We start from the raw sequence: 21,333 nt of genomic DNA on the forward strand, positions 1-21,333 counted from the left end.
TTATTAGAATAAAGACATCATTGTTTAACTTGTAGTAGTTCTGTGTTTCATATAGCGGACGATTTATCACTCAGGTCAGATCCACCCCCTTTGGTAATAGTGCGAATAAACAGAGATAAAAGGTTCTTTATTGATAATTAATAGCTCTGCTGATAACTTAGCCTGGGTCACTAGATTGGTGTGGATACCTGGATTTCAACAGCCGGTCCAGGAACCCTTCAGAGGTGAAACCACAATCCCTGGTAAGTAAATTAAAGCTACCATTATTTATATACCACTAAATTGATTTCACCTCCGATTTTGAATAGGTTAAATAATTAACTATAACTCCAGTTCTAGTTAATCATTTATTTATTATCTGCAGGATATTATTTGGAACAACACCAGATAATCATAATGCCTAAATTAATCCTGAAAATACAGATAATCCACTTTCTGTTAGGTCCTTACAATAGAAACACACATCCACCTTTCCAATGTAACATCCATAAAATACAAATGTAGAACAACAATAAAAAGAAAAGAGAGAAACAAAAACTATGAGCAATCCAATATAGATGTTACACATAGCAAGCTAAGTAGAAAACAAATTGAGGACAGATTTTAAGGTTGAGGATTTGAGAATTTTGGGTAACTGAATCCTTTGATGGTTGCTAGTTAAAAAGCTGCTGTCCAGGGTAGGAAGGCTCTATGCAACATTTAGAGCTCTGCTGAGATAGCGTGAGCTGGTTTCAAGCAGAGTCAAAGTGCAACCAACATTTCTTTCTGTGTCTTTGGTAACCCTGTACATAAAGGATTATTAACTTCGAACCCTACTCTCTTAGGTTATGCCGTAAAGATTTTTACAATAGGCAAACAGTGGGCTTTTTTCAGTAGTCAACAGTAGCCCAGGATTTTACTACTTTGTGAGTACAACAAATATTTGCTTTATTTTCTTAGGCATATTTAGAGAAGAGCATTAAAAACATGGGTCAAAGAGTAACAGGCAAAGGTATTAGTTTTTTCTTCTTCTTCTTTTTAGTTTGTTTAGCTTTTCAAAGTAATTCTCTCTGATGCTGGTACTCCAGCACACGATGGCTGAAGAGATCACATGCTCCACAACTGATTTATAGAAAATATGCAGTATCTTGCTGCAAATGTGGAAGGTCCTAATCGTCCTTCATAAGTACAGTCTTCTCTATCCCTTTTTGAAGACAACTTCCCATTAACAGCTAAGTTTGCTGTCCAGGTGAACACCAGGGCATTTACACTATCTTTGATGCACCCCATGATAGCAGAGTAATCCCAAGATCTCTGGAGATGACAGGACTATGTCTTGTACTGAAAGTCAGAGGTGTACAGAGTAAAAAGGAATGGAAAGAGTACTGTACTGTGGCTAACAGTGCATCCTAGTCTGTAGCCTTAAAAGAACCTTGCATGGCTTCTTCAGCTTCATGTGAAAAAAAGATTGTGATTTGACTTCCAAAGAGGAGCTCTTACTTCAGAAATATACGAGTCCTTGACATTTGCATAAAATAAGTCAGAAGTTTTGTATTCTCTGGTACAGCAGCTGAGAAACTGATGGATAGTAGGCAGTGTAGCAGGGAGTGAGACATGATTAAAATCACCAGTCATTGACAGAAATGTATCTGGCAGTTGTGTCTATGGCTAAGTAACAACATAACTGATTATGTCAAATGCAGTGTCGGCAATAGCAGAAGGTGGAATGTAAATGGTTACATAGAGAGGACTTGTAAACTCTCTGGGCAGTCAATATGGTCAAAAACCAACTGTCTTCATTTCAATATCTGGGCTGAAGTGACATCTTCATAGTTAAATATTCTGGATGACACTATATGTTGTTCACAAGCACTGTCAAACTATCTCCCTTTAGTTTTCCAGGCTTTTTTAAAACTTTGCCTTTTTGTATGGTCAGAAAAACTGGCAGAGAGGTGTTTAATTCCAAGAGGGAGCCTCCACTCTGGGATCCTGAGCAAAACCTTTAATCCCTGATTGCTCGTCGGACACCGCACAATGTCAGCCCACTGCTCCCTAAGGGGATGGGTTAAATGCAGAGGTAAATTTCCCCAATATGAGATGAATTATTCAATTATTAAAAAAATATTGAGACTTCATCCTGAAGCCATATTTCAGTAAAAGTTTCTGCATTTTTAATATTCTGGCTTGGTCCTTGCTTCTAATGTCTTCCAATGATCTCACATTACCTAAAATGATTGGTAGAAGAGATGGCTTAAATTTAAAATGTACTTTCTTTTCTCTTTGCTACTGCTCTGCATTCCTGGCACCTCCTTTTTAACTCAGAAGGTACTTGCAGAGGTAGTTTAAGGATTATTTCAGCTTTAGAGATGTTACTTTGGTTGTTGTGGTTACGTCATAAGTTTCCCAAAAGAAGAAAATATCAGGAAACCCTTACAATTTCACAGGATTTTACACCAGAGGCAAAAAATCTCAGACAAAAAAGCAACTCTGATCCACATACATACAAACTTAAATTCTCTTAGAAAAACTGTTTTAGAGTCAAATTCCCAGATCTACTATATTATGCAGCAACCTTAACGTCATAGGGAAAGGGCTGTTCCAACCGTTGCATTTCTGAATTCTCCCGAGTGGTGCTCGACTTACCACGAGTGAATAAAGTGAATGTGATTGGTCGTTTATCAAGGGGGCGGGATTGTTGCAGCGTAATTATACAAACATGTACTTATTATTGCAATTGTTATACCTATCACTCAGATTAGATAGTAGCTGCTGCATGGAACAAACAACAATTGTGTGTCAAATTTAACACTATAATAAAAGCTATCGGGTCAACAAACAGTATTCAACATTAGTGAAAATCATCATCTTCGAAAATACAAAGTTTGCCGGAATAATAGCTGTTATTGCATTAGCAGGAGTATGCATATGCCCAGTGAAGTGGGAATAGTTTCTTCTGTGTTGTTATTTTTTATGTTGTTAGTACATATTGTGAAACAGAATGAGATGATATTTCTAGGTTACAGGGGAGAGAATCCATACTTGCAAAATTATTCCTATGTCTTCTGTTCTATTCTTACCATATAAATGAACTGGACCCCAAGATACTTGAACTCCTACTTGAGGATCTTTTTACTGATCACCCTGCAGTCAGCTGCCAATCACCCCCGGGGCATGATGTCTTTCTTGGTAGGAGGAACTCAGCATGCCACATTGACTATATAGAATATGAACAAAAGTGCAGCATGAGGGAATACTACTCTGCAAAGCTAAAACAGTTTATGGTTTCTAGAAAAATGCACCAAACCACCTGTGGACTGATGAGCAAATCTGATTGAGATATGCAGGATCCCTTACTGGCAAACATCCCTGCAGAAGGTGCTGTTAAATTGATATATTAATCAATTTCATTCCATTAATTATATGATAATATTCAAAGAGTACAGAAAATCAATGTCTGACTAAAAGAAACAAACAATAAGCAACATTTCTGTTGCTGATTACAGGTGCTGGTCATAAAATTAGAATACCATGAAAAAGTAGATTGATTTCAGTAATTCCATTTAAAAAGTGAAACTTGTATATTATATTCATACATTACATACAAACTCATATATTTCAGATGTTTATTTTGTTTAATTTTGATGATTACAAATGACAACAAATGAAAATCTCAAATTCATCATATCAGAAAATTAGAATATTGTGAAAAGGTTCAAAATTGATGGCCCCTGGTGCCACACTCTAATCAGCTAATTAACTCAAACCACCTGCAAAAGCCTTTAAATGGTCTTTCAGTCTAGTTCTATAGGCTACACAATCATGGGGAAGACTGCTGACTTGACAGTTGTCCAAAAGACGACCATCGACACCTTGCACAAGGAGGGCAAGACACAAAAGGTCATCGCTAAAGAGGCTGGCTGTTCACAGAGCTCAGTGTCCAAGCACATTAATAGAGAGGCGAAGGGAAGGAAAAGATGTGGTCGAAAAAAGTGTACAAGCAAGAGAGATAACCGCACCCTGGAGAGGATTGTGAAACAAAACCCATTCAAAAATGTGGGGGAGATTCACAAAGAGTGGACTGCAGCTGGAGTGAGTGCTTCAAGAACCACCACACACAGACGTATGAAAGACATGGGTTTCTGCTGTCGCATTCCTTGTGTCAAGCCACTCTTGAACCACAGACAGCGTCAGAAGCGTCTTGCCTGGGCTAAAGAGAAACAGGACTGGACTGCTGGTGAGTGGTCCAAAGTCATGTTCTCTGATGAAAGTAAATTTTGCATTTCCTTTGGAAATCAAGGTCCCAGAGTCTGGAGGAAAAGAAGAGAGGCACTTCATCCACGTTGCTTGAAGTCCAGTGTAAAGTTTCCACAGTCAGTGATGGTTTGGGGTGCCATGTCATCTGCTGGTGTTGGTCCATTGTGTTTTCTGAGGTCCAGGGTCAACGCAGCCACATACCAGGAAGTTTAAGAGCACTTCATGCTTCCTGCAGCTGACCAACTTTTTGGAGATGCAGATTTCATTTTCCAACAGGACTTGGCACCTGCACACAGTGCCAAAGCTACCAGTACCTGGTTGAAGGACCATGGTATCCCTGTTCTTAATTGGCCAGCAAACTCTCCTGACCTTAACCCCATAGAAAATCTATGGGGTATTGTGAAGAAGAAGATGCAATACACCAGACCCAACAATTCAGAAGAGCTAAAAGCCACTATTAGAGCAACCTGGGCTATCATAACACCTGAGCAGTGCCACAGACTGATCGACTCCATGCCACGCCGCATTGCTGCAGTAATACAGGCCAAAGGAGGCCCAACTAAATACTGAGTGCTGTACATGCTCATACTTTTCATGTTCATACTTTTCAGTTGGCCAACATTTCTATAAATCCTTTGTTTTTATTGGTCTTCAGTAATATTCTAATTTTCTGATATGATGAATTTGAGATTTTCATTTGTTGTCATTTGTAATCATCAAAATTAAACAAAATAAACATCTGAAATATATGAGTTTGTATGTAATGTATGAATATAATATACAAGTTTCACTTTTTAAATGGAATTACTGAAATCAATCTACTTTTTCATGATATTCTAATTTTATGACCAGCACCTGTAGAGGTAGAGAACATGGTTGATGCATAATCTAGGTCCCCAACCTGCCCAGGAAACAGATAGGCTCTCCCTGACTTTGGAGTTGAACATATCCCTGAACATCATCAGCCTCATTACTCCCTGTGACTTGCCAAGTCTGTCCAGCATCCTCCTCTTTTACTATATGGACCTACCAGGTGGTTATTGATGGACGGCTTTGTCCTTCTTTTCACCCGAGTGTACTAGAAATGCAGGCGAAGGTCAGAAGATACATCTACAAAATCATCACCCTCTGGCACAGGGTGGCCTGGTGCCCACTGCACTGATAAATAACCTTGTATTTAAATAGTATAAGGTTATTTATATTAATTCAATAATATTCATTATTCTACAATCCTTGACCTGCACAGAAGTCCAACAAAGACAATACTAACAGCTCTCAGGTTCACAGTCTGGGGTGCATTCCTCCTGAATATGCTTCTTCAGATATCACTGTTGTTTCCCACATAGGCATTGAAGTCTCCCAGTAGAAGGAAGGATTAGAGAAGGGTGCTATCCAGCACTCCTGCCAGGGACAGTAAAAAGGCCTGGTACTCTGCGCTGCCACTCAGCACTTAAGCCAAGACAAGAGTCAGAGCACTCTCCCCTACATAAAGGCACGGGGATATCAACCTCTCATCTCTCATCAACCTCTCACCGCAGTGGACTCCAACATCAGTCGACTGGGGGAGAGACAGGCACACCCACTTCAGATTTCTGCCTCTTCCCTTGGGCCCCTCCAGAGTAGAAGAGGACAAAGCCTCTCTCAAAGAGCTTATGTCCTTTCCACCTAGGAGAAATACTACCCCCCAATCATCAGACGTTATTAAGACGTTGGTTTTTTAGGCCAAGGTCCTAGTTCTACCATACCAGGTGACATTGTTTTCCTTAATTATTTCTTCATTATAGGGCTGCTGTACCAAGTGAAGTCATTTGACTCAACTTTTTATTTGCTATAGGGCTTTCTGAATCCCTCTTTTTCTAATCTGTCACCCACCACCTATTTACACTGCTTGGGGTAGCCCCAGACAACATAGTCCCTTATTTCAAGGATGTATTACTGACCTTTAATAGTGTTCAGGTATTTTTTTAAACTCCTCTTTCGAAAATGTTTTGCGATATGATCGCTTTGTGCCTTACCACTAAAGATTACATACCTTCCTGCGAGACTTTCTTCCATGGATGGGGAGGGTACATGAAGGCTGCATTCTGGATCTGATCGTTAATATCTTCATCTTCATTAAAAGGAAATGTTCCACTGAGACTGAAGATAAACAGTCCCATAGGTTAGATAACAGAATAAGACTATTCTTGGTCAGATTATATCAATCTCCAATATCCTCTTTAAGAAACTGAACACAAAAGTAGAAATGAGAAATGGGAATTTCAAAAGCAAAAAGCCACAAGCATGATCTCCTAAAGCAAAAATGTGTTATCTCTCAGATTCCCTACCTGACATAAATGATGACTCCCACTGACCACATATCCAAAGAACGGTTATAACCTTTGTTTCTCAGGACTTCAGGAGCAAGGTATGCTGGTGTGCCAACCACTGAGCGCCGAAATGACTTCTCACCAATGATTCGAGCAAATCCAAAGTCACAAAGCTTCACCTGCAGCAGGAAGAGGAGAGAAGGCAGTCTTACAAAATCAATCTGACAAATGCTAGTCCCTTTTTTGAACCATGGTAATGTGTAATAACTTACTATAATCTATAAGCCATATCTTTAGTATTAAAGCCATCAATAATATTTGACCAATTCTGATTGAATTTTTGACCCATCTTCAAAAATGGAGCAGATAATTTACATCACAATACACGCATACATACAAACAAAGTTTACCTGAGGGAATGAGTCTGCAGAAGCCAGTAGCACATTTTCCGGCTTTAGATCACAATGGACAATATTCTTGAAGTGGAGATGACGCAGAGCCACTAGTATCTAACGATAAAGAAGAATAGCACTTTTATATCGACATCGTAAGGATTACATTTAAAAACAAAATCACTCTGATGGTACTTCAGAGTGATTTAGTTTGCAGTTTTTGCAGCTATTACAGTTTTTTTCCCCATTATATTCACAAGACATATTGAATTAATAACTGCAGGACCCATTCTGTTTTAGACATATTTTTAATTAAGTCCTGTTCTATCTTTCACCACAAACCAGATATAGAGGTGAAAAACTTGATGTACTTTATTAAAATATTATTTGAATTAAACCTCTTTGGTCCGTGCTTTTCAAATGTTCTTTTCCTTTTACCATATGGATATGTGGGAACAGCTCTTTAAATGCAAATATTTGAATTTGGTAAAGGTTGTGTTTTTATATTGAACTTTAAATGCTTTTGAACTGTTTAGATAGACAGATAGACAGATTATTATTTATTATTCACAATTACACTGTTTTAAATGAAATAAAGCAATGTTCCATTAGAATACTTTGTGCCATTGAATCTGAAACCATGCAAATCTACTTTTAGGATAAGCAGCCCAACTTTGCTGGAAAAGTGGCTGTATCCTACTGTTAAGAAGCCCTAAGCTAAAAACCCAACTTCCCTGTTGCTGGTTCCGACCATTGCTTTTAATGAATAAGGATGCTGCAATCTGCCCATCGATTGACAAAAAATAACATCCGGTTTCATCCTGGCCAGACCTTTCAAACCAAGGTGTATTTTTGCCCGTCGTTGAAGCGGTTCTGATTCCTGAACCTGGCTGTCGAGCTGCTGTTCTGCCCCTGTCTGTTGCTGCTGCAACCTGACTGTGTCATACACGCTCAACGTGACTGTGATTGGTAAAAATTACGATTCTACAAAGTCTTGTGTTGCTCTGTGCTGGACTCAGTCTGGGTTCTTCGCTGGTACAGCTACCTGAAACATTGAACTGCAGATTCTTCACAGTTGTGAGGCTGGATGTTTGGAGTTAATAACACTCAAATGCCAACTGTTATTAATCAACTGGAGTTGAGGAAGTTGACTGTTATAATCTTTTAACCAGTATTCATGTAATTGCTTATCCTTGACTGGAAAGTAAATAAATTATCTATAACCTCTTGTTATACTTAGTAAATTCATAAGCAAACTGGTCAAATTACAAAACATGATTAACATATACGTAGAAAGAAAAAAATATGTATTGTGAGACAAAATATTTGTATTTCAAATACTTTTCCTTTTTTCCTCCCACTCCGTTGATGTGGCCTTCAGAACCTGGGAATGCAAAGAACTTAGCTGAAGTCTGTATTGCAATTTTTAGAGCTACGTTGACACTTGGACCAATGTCACTGTACTCTATTATTCATAGAGGAACAGTTTTTTTTTTTTTTTTTTTTTTAATTCCGAAGAGAAACCTAAATACTGTTGCTACATGGCACATGTGGTTAGAAAGCTCAGTGGGTTTAGGGTTGCTTTTGGTCTATAAGCCCCATAATGTAGCCTAAGTACGCTTAGATAAATTATTCTCAAAGCATCAAACTTTATTTCATTTTTATTTAACCAAAGTTCAAAAGGCTTAGAACTTCTGATTTTGGTATATCAGTAACAAAATTACAGTAACAAAATTATTACCTGTGTGACTAGGAACTTCGTGATTCTTTCCGGCAACCGACCTTTCTCACTTGACAGGATCATTTCAAGCATGTCTCCGTGAAGCTTCTCCATCACCACAAACACTCGTTCTGGTGTCTCAAACATGCACTCCAGGTTTACCACACCTGGGTGGTGCAAACTCTGACAATAAAGAAGATAAATGATGAACGATTATGAAATAACCTCATTATTCTGTTAATCCATATCATAACATTATTAACCAGGACCACAAAAAAAGTAATGCAGTCATCATCACACCCGCTTCATTGGATTGGTTAAAAGTTATATCTTAGCTTCTCATTTTTAGAAATCCTCCTTTCTGTGAAAAAGTATTCCTATAGAAGTGTAAACAGTACATGAACATTAGTTATAGCACGATTCCTTCCACCAAATACTTATAGTGTTTGGTGGATTATACAAATAATAGTGTGTTTATTCTGATTGCCTGATCCTGACTAGTTTCTGCTCCTGAACTTCTGAGTTTTGCCTGCCCATGTTCTGATCTGTTTGCTCTACCTGTCTTCGGACTTCCTTTTTATTCTGCCTGCTAATGACCTTGGTTCTGTCTCCTGACGCTGGCTTGGATTTCCCTTTGGAACCTCTTCGGATTTCTGATATTCTGGCCTGGACTTGTGCTTCCTCATTAACATTGACTTTAGATTCCCCTTCCGGATACTTCTGCTCTTCCTCGTCTGCTGGCTTCTACTCATCGGTCTGCTCTGGAGCGCTTTTGGCTTCTACTCCTGCAACTGTCTGGGTGGCTTCCGCCGCATGCTGTGGGAAATCATCCAACTGGATTCCACTCCCTCCTCTTGGCTCGGACTGAACTTAAAAACTCACGTTCGCTATCGTTCCCCATCACAGTTGCTGTGTTTCTACTTCTACAGTCATCTAGTCCAAGCTGATGAATCAGAGATCCCTGAGAAGTAAATAAATGCTTTTTTATAGATCACTTGAATCTGCCTGAATTCTGGGTCCAAAGTTCTGAGACCTGACAGAATAATTTGGCCAAAACATGGACCCATTGGCAGACAGACAGTGATGTGCAGGCAGGTGCGATCAGGCTTCTCCTGCTTCCACAATTGCGCTTCACTTCAGCATCCATGTCTACATAGGTCAATCAGTCATGAGCTGCATCTCTCTTCCCCAGAGTTGTTTAGGGGCGATTCTGAACAGTGTCTGGCTTTACTGACTCAGTGTGAGATTCACTTTAACTTCAGGCCTCCGCATTTCACTCTGGTAGGGCTAAAGTGGCTTATGTAATCTCTCTGTTAGTGGGCAAGGGTAAGCTATGGGGAACATCAGAGTGGCAAGACAATCCTAGCCTGTGTAATTCATACAGTGCCTTTTCACAGGAATTAATCCAAGTTTTCTGCCCAGTTCTCCCCAGCAGGGAGGCTTCTAGAGGACTCCTTTCTTTAAGTCAGGGAAACCGGACTGTGTCGAAGTATATAATCAACTTTAGGGCTGCAACAACGAATCGATAAAATCGATAAAAATCGACTTTTAAAAGCGTTGGCAACGAATTTAATCATCGATTAGTTGTGTCGCGCGATTAATGCGTCATCCGCCGCCGCCGTCATCCGGGGGAAGAAAAAAAAATATGGCGGAGCGAGTCAGCGCCGCAGTTGCAGTGTTGTCAACTCAGCGACTTTTCAGACCCCTCCAGCGACTATTTTTCAAAAAAGCGACTAGCGACAAATCTGGCGACTTTTTACGGTGTCACTGGCAGCTTTTGCCTGCCGTGGGGCGCCTCCCCCATACCAACGCCTTTCTCCCTCTCCCACAGGAATCCCTCTCAGCACGGCAGTCAGAGCCGCAGGATTTTAGTGAGGAGTTTACCCTCAGCGTCCAGACTGCAAATGAAGCGCGCATGCGCCGGGATTGACGGCGCAAATTGATCACAATAATTAAAATAGCCTGCGCTTTGTAAAGTGAAAAAAGTCGTAACATGCAACTTTTGTAAAAACAAATGAACATGGCGCGGAAGCACCACTGTTATGATGCAGCACCTGAAAAGAAAACACGTTGGAGCCTTCAATGGCAGTGAAGAGAGCTGATCAGCAGGGTGAGCGACCATGTTTGTTTCATTTTAAAGAGGGGAAACGTAACGTTAGTTTCTCAGGTAGCTCATCTGATGCTTTCCTTACCTTGTTAGTAGGTTACAGACAGTGATAAGGTTGGCTACTTATTTTACTTTTAATTTCATTTAAATTTGTTTAAGCAGCGTTTATATTTTCTTTATAAATAAATTAACTTGCAAATTATGAGGGCAAGGCTTTTAAAGTTTAAATCTTCTGGCAAAGATAAAGAAAAGAAGATCCTGCAATTTATGGAAGTAAAGCAGAACAAAATCCAGCAAGATCAGTAATATGTCAATTAATTATCTGCCACATTCCCATGTAAATACCTGTCTTTGGAGGATGTGTTTTTTAGCACCCCTAGTTCTCTCATTTTTATTCCAAATACAATTTATAATTTGAATCACAGGCTATTTTTATCTCTATGGTTCAGTATTTTCTCAAGCAGCAAATTTAACTGCTATACTTTCCTGTCTTAAAAGGCAGAACTCTTCTAGTCTAAAAAAAACTCATTTGTTGAAATGGGGGGACCTATTGTTTGAACCCCTTAGGGGCTTTAAAAAACAAAAATGCCTGTCTCTTTTTGCGCTTTATGAAACAAAGTAGCCTATATTTTGTGGATGTACAGCTACATTTCTCATGTAAGTTTGCGTAGTTTTTACACAAACATTTATTTTTCATATTGCACCAGTACAGTTAATGAGCAACCTGTACTTGTGTGCTTGTTTGTTCTGTCTAAAATTTTTATTTTGGAATAAAGAGGTTAATATAAAAAAAAAATTTTGTCCGATTCGTCGATTAATCGAAAAAATAATCGGCCGATTCATCGATTTTTAAAATAATCGTTAGTTGCAGCCCTAATCAACTTCCATCTGCTGGCATCAGACAGCCCCTGGAACGAGAAAGCTCTCGTGGACGTGTTCGTCAATGGACTTAATGAAAGGATCAAGGATGAACTCTCCAACCCTGATTACCCTCGGTCACTTAAACAGCTTGAGGATCTAGGAACTCGGATCGATCTCCACCTCCACCTCCTTGAATGGCATAGAGAGCGGAGAGCCCAACCCAGCTGCTCCTTCCGACCTGGGGCTAATGAGATGCCGTCTGGCTTGTTTCAAACTTCCGGGCCTGGACCTAAGCAGCTGGGATGCACCCGTCTATCCAGGGAGGAGAGGGATCAATGGTTCAAGCTGAAGCTGTGCCTCTACTGAGGCGGAGAGGTACACCGGGTAAGATTGTGTCCAGTAAAAGGACAGGCTCAGTAGGAGGAGGGAGAATCCTGCTGAGCAAAGCCAGCAGAATTTCTTCTCCCTGTAACATTATCAGTCCAATCTGTTAGTCATAACTTGTCAGTATTCATGGTCTCTGGAGCCGATACCATGTTTATGGATCGGGACTTTTCCAGACAACATGGCACTAAGCCTTTTCCTTCACTGGACTCTCACAAGGTTTTAGCCTTGGATTGTCATCAGTTGAATAGATCCTCTCTCATGACTAAAACGGTTGAGCTTGTGGTGGATGATAACCATGTTGAACAGTTATCCTTTCTAATCATTGATTCACTTCAGGTTCCTGTTATTTTAGGCTTAACTTGGTTAAATAAGCATAACCCACACACTGATCGGCAGAAAGTGGAGGTTTTGGGCTGGGCTACTTCCTGTTTATGTTCCTGTGTACGTTCAGCAAGATTAAAATTGGAATAAAATGGCAGGAATTATTGGGTTTTGTGGTTTCTCCTGATCAGATCTCTATGGACCATACGAAGGTGCGTGTAGTTACCGACTGGCCGGGTCCTAAGGATAGGAAACAACTGCAGAGGTTCCTAGGGTTTGCTAATTTCTACAGGAGATGAATCAGAAACTACTGTCAGGTAGCTGTGCTCATTTATGCCCTTATTTCTGCTAAGCTAAAATTTTGTTGGAATGATCAGGCGGATTGAGCCTTCCAAAGACTCTGTTCACCTTTCTCCCGATCCTGAGAAACAATTTATTGTTGAGGTAGAGGCATCCAGGGGGTCGGGGTGGTTCTCAGTCAGGAGGCTAGGGACGGGAAAATTCACCCATGTGCTTTCTTTTTAAAGAGACTTTCAAGTGCAGAAAGGAGCTAAGATGTCGGAGACCGAGAATTGCTGGCGGTCTAGTTGTCTCTTGAATGGAGACACTGGTTAGAGGGGTCCAAGACTCCTTTTTTGGTTTGGACTGATCACAAGAACCTCGAGTATCTGAAGTCTGCTAAGAGACTTAATCCCAGACAAGAGAGGTGGGCACCTTTTTTTCGGACGCTTTAATTTTTCTCTGTCTTACAGACCCAGGACCAGGAATGTTAAGCCCTATACTCTGTCCAGGCTGTTTGAGGTAGATCAGGAGTGTTCCGGTCTCGCAGAGGAGTATGTGTTACTAGAGTCTGTAAGATGTTCCATCAATATAGTCGACATTGAGAAAGTAGTCATGCAGGCTCACTGTAATCAGCTTTCCCCAAGTGATTGCCCTAATGACAATATGTTTGTCCCTGAGAAGGAAGGTTTTAGAGTTCGTTCAGTTCCTCTTTGTTTTCTCATCCTGGTGTGTCCAAAACCATTAGCATTGTTCAAGCTCAGTTTTGGTGGCTGTCACTGTTTTCAAAGTACAGAATTTGTGACAGCCTGTCCCCTTTGCGATCAGTCCAAAACATCTAAGAGGTCTCCATTTGGTTTTCTTCAACTTTTATCCATCCCAACTCGACCATGGTCTAATATAGCCATTGACTTCATTGCAGAGTCACCGTGTTCTGAGGTAACACCGTTATACTCACCATCATTGACAGATTCTCCAAGATGATTCATTTTTTTATGCTGCCCAAACTCCCTTCTGTGAAAGAAATGGTGGAGATCCTTACTTGTTTCACCTTCAATGTCTCCAGACAGACTTTGTTACTGACAGGGTCCTCGGTTTGTTTCTCAGTTCTGGAGTAAATTCTGCTCTCTGTTGGGTATCTCTGTCCATCTGACATCCCAAAACGGACGTCAGACAGAGAGGGCCAACCAGCAAATCAAGACTAAGATAAACATCCTGTGTGAGTCTGATCCCAATAAGTTGGCCAGTCAACTTCCTCGGGGTAAACATGCCATAAATTCTGCCCCCTCTAGCATCACTGGGCCATCTCCCTTTTTTGTTGTATTTGGTTTTCAGCCACCAATGTCCTCCATTCAAGAGAAAGATTCCAAGGTTCCATTGACCCGTTTATCTGCTCTTAGGTATAGAGAAGGGCTAGAAAGGTCACTTCAAAATCTTTGGTTAGCCAAGCTAAAGCTGATAACCATCAGAGAATTCCGGCACCCGTTTACCGGGAGGGCCAGAGAGTATGGCTTTCTACCAAAGACCTTCCCCTTAGGATAGATAGTAGGAAACTGGCACTTAATTTTATCAGGCCGTTTCCCATCACTTATGTCATGGCCTTTCCACAAATATATATATATATATATATATATATATATATATATATATATATATATATATATATATATATATATATATATATATATATATATATATATATATATATATATTTATATATATATATGTATATATATATATATATATATATATATATATATATGTATATATATGTATATATATAGTTGCCCCTTCAGTGCACCTGTTGTCAATTTCATTAACACCAAAGCAGCTGAAAGTGATTAACAACCCCCTCTGCTACTTACCTGACCATATCAATATCCCAGAAGTGTAATGAACCGGATGCGGACCCAAGATTCACCACAACATGACAATTTAACAAGTTTATTGAAAAAACAGGTGATTGAAACGCCGAATCTCGGACGTTACGGTTCCCATGTGCTGACTGATATGACCTGATTTCACAGGAGGTTCGGGCTCTGAGGACCAGACAGGAACAGGTAGTATGTCCAGTTGTAGATTCAGATAAGCAAAAGGGATTTCAGCGGGTTTGTTCAGTTTCTGATCCAGATATGATCTCCAGTATCACAGGACGTAGAGGGGGCAGACAGGCTCATTAACTTTCAGATAGACATGGGTCTTAGGTACGGGTAATCATTCCGGAATCCAGAGACAGACGGAGCTGGTCTCAGGCAGGAAGACAAATCCAAGAAAGGGACAGGCAGGCTCAAAAATCAGAGGACATAACAGGATCAAAAACAGGCAGGCAGGCAGACAGGCAGGCAGGTTTTCAAAAACAAGGCTGGAAGGTTCTCACCGGAATTGGCTTGAAACGATCTGGCACTGGAGACTCATGAGGACGGAGCTTATATGCAGGTGGAGACAGGTGAAACCAGTAGAGATGATTGCAATGGGGGTGGAGACTGAACCAGAGTCAGCTCCAGTGCCAGGATCATCACAAGAAGTTTAATTAACTTGATGCTGTACTCTGATTACAAAGTGTGCCTTTGATTTTTTTGAGGAGTAGGAGTGTATATATATATATATATATATATATATATATATATATATATATATAGTGTGTGTATATATATATATATATATATATATATATATATAGTGTGTGTATATATATATATATATATATATATATATATATATATATATATATATATATATATAGGTTCTGCATAGGCCTGAACCCCCTCAGCCAGATCATCACAAAGACTGGCTACGGATACCAATTCCGAAGCGGAACAATCATCAGTCACCTCCTCTACATGGATGACATCAAGCTGTATGCCAGGAGTGAGCGAGACATCGACTCACTGATCCACACTACCAGGATCTACAGCAACGACATTGGGATGTCATTCGGACTGGACAAGTGCGATCGCATGGTCTCAAAGAGAGGGAAGATGATCAGAACCGAGGGGGTTGAACTACCAGAAGGCCACATTACAGATGTGCAGGACAGCTACAAATACCTTGGGGTGCCACAGGCTAACGGAAACCACGAGGAGATGGCAAGAAAGACTGCCACAGCTAAATACCTACAAAGAGTAAGGCAGGTCCTGAAAAGTCAGCTGAATGGGAAAAACAAGATCCAAGCCATCAACACATATGCCCTGCCAGTCATCAGATACCCCGCTGGTATAATAAACTGGCCAAAGGAGGAGATAGAGGCTACTGACAACAAGACGAGAAAGCTCCTCACAATGCATGGAGGGTTCCACCCCAAATCCAGCACCTCTGAGACTGTATACCAAGCGTAGCGAGGGAGGCCGAGGGCTAGTGAGTGTCAAGACCACTGTCCAGGATGAAACAACTAAGACCCAGGAGTACATCAGAAAGATGGCCCCCAAAGACAAATGGCTTGGTGAATACCTCAGGCAGGAGAAAACCGAAAGTGAGGACAAGAAAGAGGAAGGAGAGCCATCATGGAGGGACAAGCCGCTGCACGGCGTATACCACAGACAAATAGAAGAAGTGGCTGATATCAAAAAATCCTACCAGTGGCTGGAAAAGGCTGGACTGAAGGACAGCACAGAGGCACTAATCATGGCAGCACAAGAACAGGCACTCAGTACAAGATCAATAGAGGCCGGGGTCTACCACACCAGGCAGGACCCCCGATGCAGACTGTGCAAAGATGCCTCTGAAACAATACAGCACATAACAGCAGGGTGTAAAATGCAGGCAGGAAGTGCATACATGGAACGCCACAACCTGTCATAGTGTACAGGAACATCTGCCATGAGTACGGGCTGGAAGTCCCAAGGGCAAAATGGAAGACACCTCCTAGGGTAGTTGAGAATGACCGAGCTAAGATCCTATGCGACTTCAAGATCCAGACTGAAAAACAGGTGACGGCTAACCAACCAGACATCGTGTTGATCGACAAACAGCAGAAGAAGGCAGTAGTGATAGATGTGGCAATCCCAAGCGACAGCAACATCAAGAAGAAAGAACACGAGAAGCTTGAGAAATACCAAGGGCTGAAGGAGGAGCTAGAAAAGATGTGGAAAGTAAGAGCTGCAGTGGTGCCAGTGGTAATTGGAGCACTGGGGGCTGTGACCCCCAAACTGGGAGAGTGGCTACAGCAGATTCCAGATAAAACATCAGAGGTCTCTGTCCAGAAGAGCGCAGTCCTAGGAACAGCTAAGATACTGCGCAGAACCCTCAAACTCCCAGGCCTCTGGTAGAGGACACGAGCTTGAGGATGACACATACCACCCCATGAGGGGTGAGAAAACAGTTTTTTTTTTAGTTTTTTTTTTTATATATATATATATATAGTTATGCTGATGATACACAGCTATATCTGTTTATAAATCACAGATGAAACTAACCCATTACATAGAATACATGTCTCTATATGGACTACTCTAAACTGTCTGCTCCTGAATGCAGAAAAAAGTGGAGTAAAGAAGTTGATAAGTCAGGCACTTCATTTGGATGGGATTAAATTGATCCCAGATATTAATAAAAAAAAATTTCTGTGTTATTTTTTATCAGGACGTATCATTTAAATCTCATATCAAAGAGGTTCTCAGAATTTCCTTCTTTCTCTCAGCTTTTTCTCATCATAGTAGCTTCATCTGGTCTGTTCCTTTTTGGCTGTGACTCCATTCTGGACAGAAATATCTACTATGCTGTTGCCATCACCACCGTTGTTTATAGATTTTGGAGCTTGGCCTGTTTTTCAGTGTAATCCTGGTTCTCTTAAGCCAGGCATACACTGTGCAATATTTTCAATCATTGCAGACAGCTACAGCTCAAACTATACGGCGAAACTGCAGGGTTTAAAAGTTCACAGCTCACGATGCATGTGCTCACACTGTGCGACCGACGCTCTGATGCGAACTTACGTGTGCCGACTGAATTTCAAGCATCTTTGGTTTTCTCCCAACCTTAAGATTCCCGATCGGGAGGTAGTCGTGAGAGGCTGATCACCCCTCGTTATCCCCTGTACACTGCACGACACACATCGCAGGATCAGGCTGAAAGTTGGCCCGATCTTAGCATTCTCGCATGACTGGAGAATCGACCTGAAAAGGGCAAAAATCATACAGTGTATGCCCAGCTTTTCTGCGACTAGTTGTATGTGCTCTCTTTCGTCCTCTGACTTTGGAACTGGGTCGGAGCTCGTCTGCCGGACTGTTTGTTTCCTGGATGGTGCTGCCTGTGGAGCTGGTTGACAGTTGTCTTTTGTATCTTTGCTTCTTTCTGTATGTCTGCTTCTGTCTCCTTGAACTCCAGACGGCCTCAGCAGATGGCCACTTACACTGAGTCTGGTTTTGCTGATGGTTTTGTTGCTCTTAAGCGGGAGTTTTTCCTCTCCATGTCACTACAAGCATGCTTGGTGTGAGGGGTTGCTTTCAAGTACATAAGTCGATGCAACCAGCTGGTGTTCCGTAGAAAACATTGAACCGATCTGACAATGATCTGGTTAAAATGTCTCTGTAAAGTGCCTTAAGATGACATGTGTTGTGAAATGGTGCTATATAAATAAACTGAAATGTCTCTTATTTGTGAGCTTACCTGTAAAATGGCCACTTCGTTACGTAGCTGGCTTTCCTGCTTAGTAGGGAAGCGAAGTTTATCAATTATCTTGATGGCAACATCTCGACCAGACTTCCGATGTTTACCTGCAAGGAATGTACCAACAACTGTTAAAATAAATAAATAAATTAACCATTAAAAACAATTGGAACACTTCAAATTTATCTAAAAAATAATTAAGTTGGCTAGTATTTCAGGAAGTGTGTCATGTTTAATTTTAGTGGCTACAACTTTGACCAATGTAGCATAAAGCAGGGAACACATTGAGCTTCAGAGGGCTACCCGTTCTTTCACAAACAACTGCAAAAAATAGTCTGCATGCCTAGGTTCTTGATTTCATACATCTGTGGTCTTAGATATGATCGGAACAATTTATTCCAATAATTTAATTGGGTGAGGAAATAATTCTGTTAAATATACTGGTAATGGTTATGATTAGGTTAAATGTCAGGGTTTGGCATAAATTGAAACTTCATGTAAAGTCTTCGTATGGATAGACATAAAAACTTGTGTGTACTCCGCTATGTCACCTATTTAGGACTGCTTTTGTTGCTAATGTGGTGGGGCTCCATTTATTATATTAGGGAGACAGTTTAAAGCTATGGTGTTAGTTAACTATAGATTAATGTTAGGAATATGCTGGTAATGCTTAGGGTAAATGTCTGGGTTACGCATTGATCCTAAAACAAAAAAGACAAACATTCAGGGTTTTTTTTTTTGCCTTTTTTTTTCCAGCAGCATTTCACTGTTCTGGTAAAGATGGTGGTATCTACGAATACGTATCTACTCAGTCACACACTCAGTCATTGCATTGATGTCCTCTTCATGTGGCTCAACACGACTTTGCAGGGCTTCCTAAGCTTCCTGTGACAATCTTGTTACAGGTCTTATAATGCGGTTTGTCTCTTATAAAGTGGCTCCCACTGTGAGCAAATAAAGAAAAAAAGATTGTGATCTGATTGTAATCTTAGTTTCAAGATGTAGGAGTTCTTGAAATTTGCATTAAACAAGTCCATATTAGTTTTCTCTGGTGCAGCAGCTGACAAACTGTTGGAAGTTTGAGAGTATGGCAGAGAGTGAGGCGTTATTAAAATCACCAGTTATTGGCACAAATCCCTTTGGCTTTTTTGTTTGTAGCTTAGCAAAAACGGAACTGATTACATCACATACAGTGTTGGCAATGTTAGAAGGTGGGGTCTTCTGGTGGTTCTCTTTGTTTGCGCATTTGGGTCCTCATGCAACCTCACCCCCCCCCTTTGACAATTCCAACATCTATATACAATGGTGTCCAGTGCAGCAGGCTAGCATGATCTTTCTCCAGGATCACAGCCAAAGAGGAGTAGACCAGATGAAGCTTTGGGGTTGACAAACAAGTAATGCAGAATGGGAGAATATGGATAGAATGAAGCAGAGTGATGGAAAGTGATTACTTTGTCATTCAGCAGTCTAAGCCTATAGCAGCATACATATGGTAAGAACAAGGTCAAGCCAGTCAACAAATATGCCCTGCTAGTCATCAGTTACTCCCTGAGGATAATAAGTTGGCCTAGGGAGGGAATCCAGGCCACTGATGTTGTTGTATGTTCAGACCGCAAGTGTTGAAAGCAGCAAAAAAGCTTCTACTTCTTCATTTTTGATGCTTGTTCGCATTAAGTGTCCGGAGCAGCATGTCCAGTAAAGTGCCCAGATGCTCCTGATGCTTCTTCTGCCCCTGTGTTCAATAACAGAGAGCAGCTTTACTATATTTCCTGTGATCAGTGGATAGAAAGTAGTTTTAATATGTTTTTAAGTGCGAAAGTCGACCTGAAAACTTCATCTATGCAGTCAGTTAAATCAGATTACTATCCTGCCTTCAAAAATTATTTTGCTGTCGGAGCCGCTCAGACCCCCACACACCGATGGTGCTCTGTCTCTGTCTGTTTTTCATGTACGTCATCCAAACTGCAGGCACCAGAATAATAAAATCGGACATATTTTGCCCACAGGTTTCGATATTTTAAGTTAATTTAGGCGTTAAACTGTTTCAGAGGAGTGATCATAGGGCTCTGCATCAGCAGTGCTGTGTCTGTCTCCCTGCCAGCTCCCAGATCAGCTTCTCTGATTGGTTGTTGTGGTGCAAAAGTTCACTTTTACCAACTCCACCTCACACGCCCAAGAGCTCAGAAGCTCATGATGCTCCAATCCTGCTGCTCAAAACACACTGCAAGACCTTTTGCTTTCCTTGATGCGTGTCAACCATTGACTTTGCATGTAAACTAGCTGCTTCTGCTGCCTCTAGCCCATGCGATCTAAACATAGCACTAAAACACAAAAGCTACACAACATGCATGGTGGATTCCACCCTAAATCTGTTATTTACAGACTATACACTATGCGCAAAAAAGGTGGTGCAGGCCTAGTAAGCATCAGAGCCACCATTGAAAATGAAACATCCAGGCTCCAAGAATACATCAGGGAGATGGCCCCAATGGATGAAGTGCTGTGAATGACAATAGAAGCTAGGAAGGAAGGAAGTGGAGGAACCATCATGGGTGGAAAATCCCCAGCACATGATGTACCAACGACAGATAGTTGAAGTGGCTGATATAGCTGAATTCTACCAATGGCTAAACAGGGCAGAGTTGAAAGACAGCACAAAAGCAATAATCATGGCAGCACAGGAGCAGGCCTTGAGCACCAGAGCAATAGAGGCCCATATATATCTATTGACTATATATATATATATATATATATATATATATATATATATATATATATATATATATATATATATATATATATATATATATATATATATATATATATATATATATATATATATATATGTATATATATACTACCGTTATACTACCGTTTTTTTTGTTTTCCTGAAAAGTCACACTTATGTACCACCATACGTTGTGAAATGAATAGAAAATAGAGTCAAGACATTGACAAGATTAGAAATAATGGTTTGTATTTGAAAAAGGATTTTTTTTTACATCAAACTTTGCTTTAATCAAAGAAGCCTCCATTTGCAGCAATTACAGCGATGCAAACCTTTGGCATTCTAGCTGTTAATTTGTTGAGGTATTCTGGAGAAATTGCACCCCACGCTTC

The 21,333-nt window shown here is 40.6% G+C and overlaps 1 protein-coding gene across 1 annotated transcript in view; it reads right to left on the minus strand.

The window, feature by feature from the left end:
- prkd1 (protein kinase D1) overlaps positions 1-21,333 on the minus strand; it is a 73,843-nt gene that overhangs the window by 13,919 nt on the left and 38,591 nt on the right. Inside the window, exons 15-19 of the mRNA XM_038291860.1 lie at positions 18,214-18,320; positions 8,676-8,837; positions 6,953-7,051; positions 6,561-6,721; positions 6,266-6,372 (exon numbers count right to left, since the gene is read on the minus strand). Coding sequence (XP_038147788.1) covers positions 6,266-6,372; positions 6,561-6,721; positions 6,953-7,051; positions 8,676-8,837; positions 18,214-18,320 — 636 coding nt within the window. The remainder of the gene's footprint in view (positions 1-6,265; positions 6,373-6,560; positions 6,722-6,952; positions 7,052-8,675; positions 8,838-18,213; positions 18,321-21,333) is intronic.

Source organism: Cyprinodon tularosa, unplaced genomic scaffold, assembly GCF_016077235.1.
Source record: "Cyprinodon tularosa strain WSP-4 unplaced genomic scaffold, ASM1607723v1 ctg302, whole genome shotgun sequence".
Classification (NCBI taxonomy): Eukaryota; Metazoa; Chordata; class Actinopteri; order Cyprinodontiformes; family Cyprinodontidae; genus Cyprinodon; species Cyprinodon tularosa.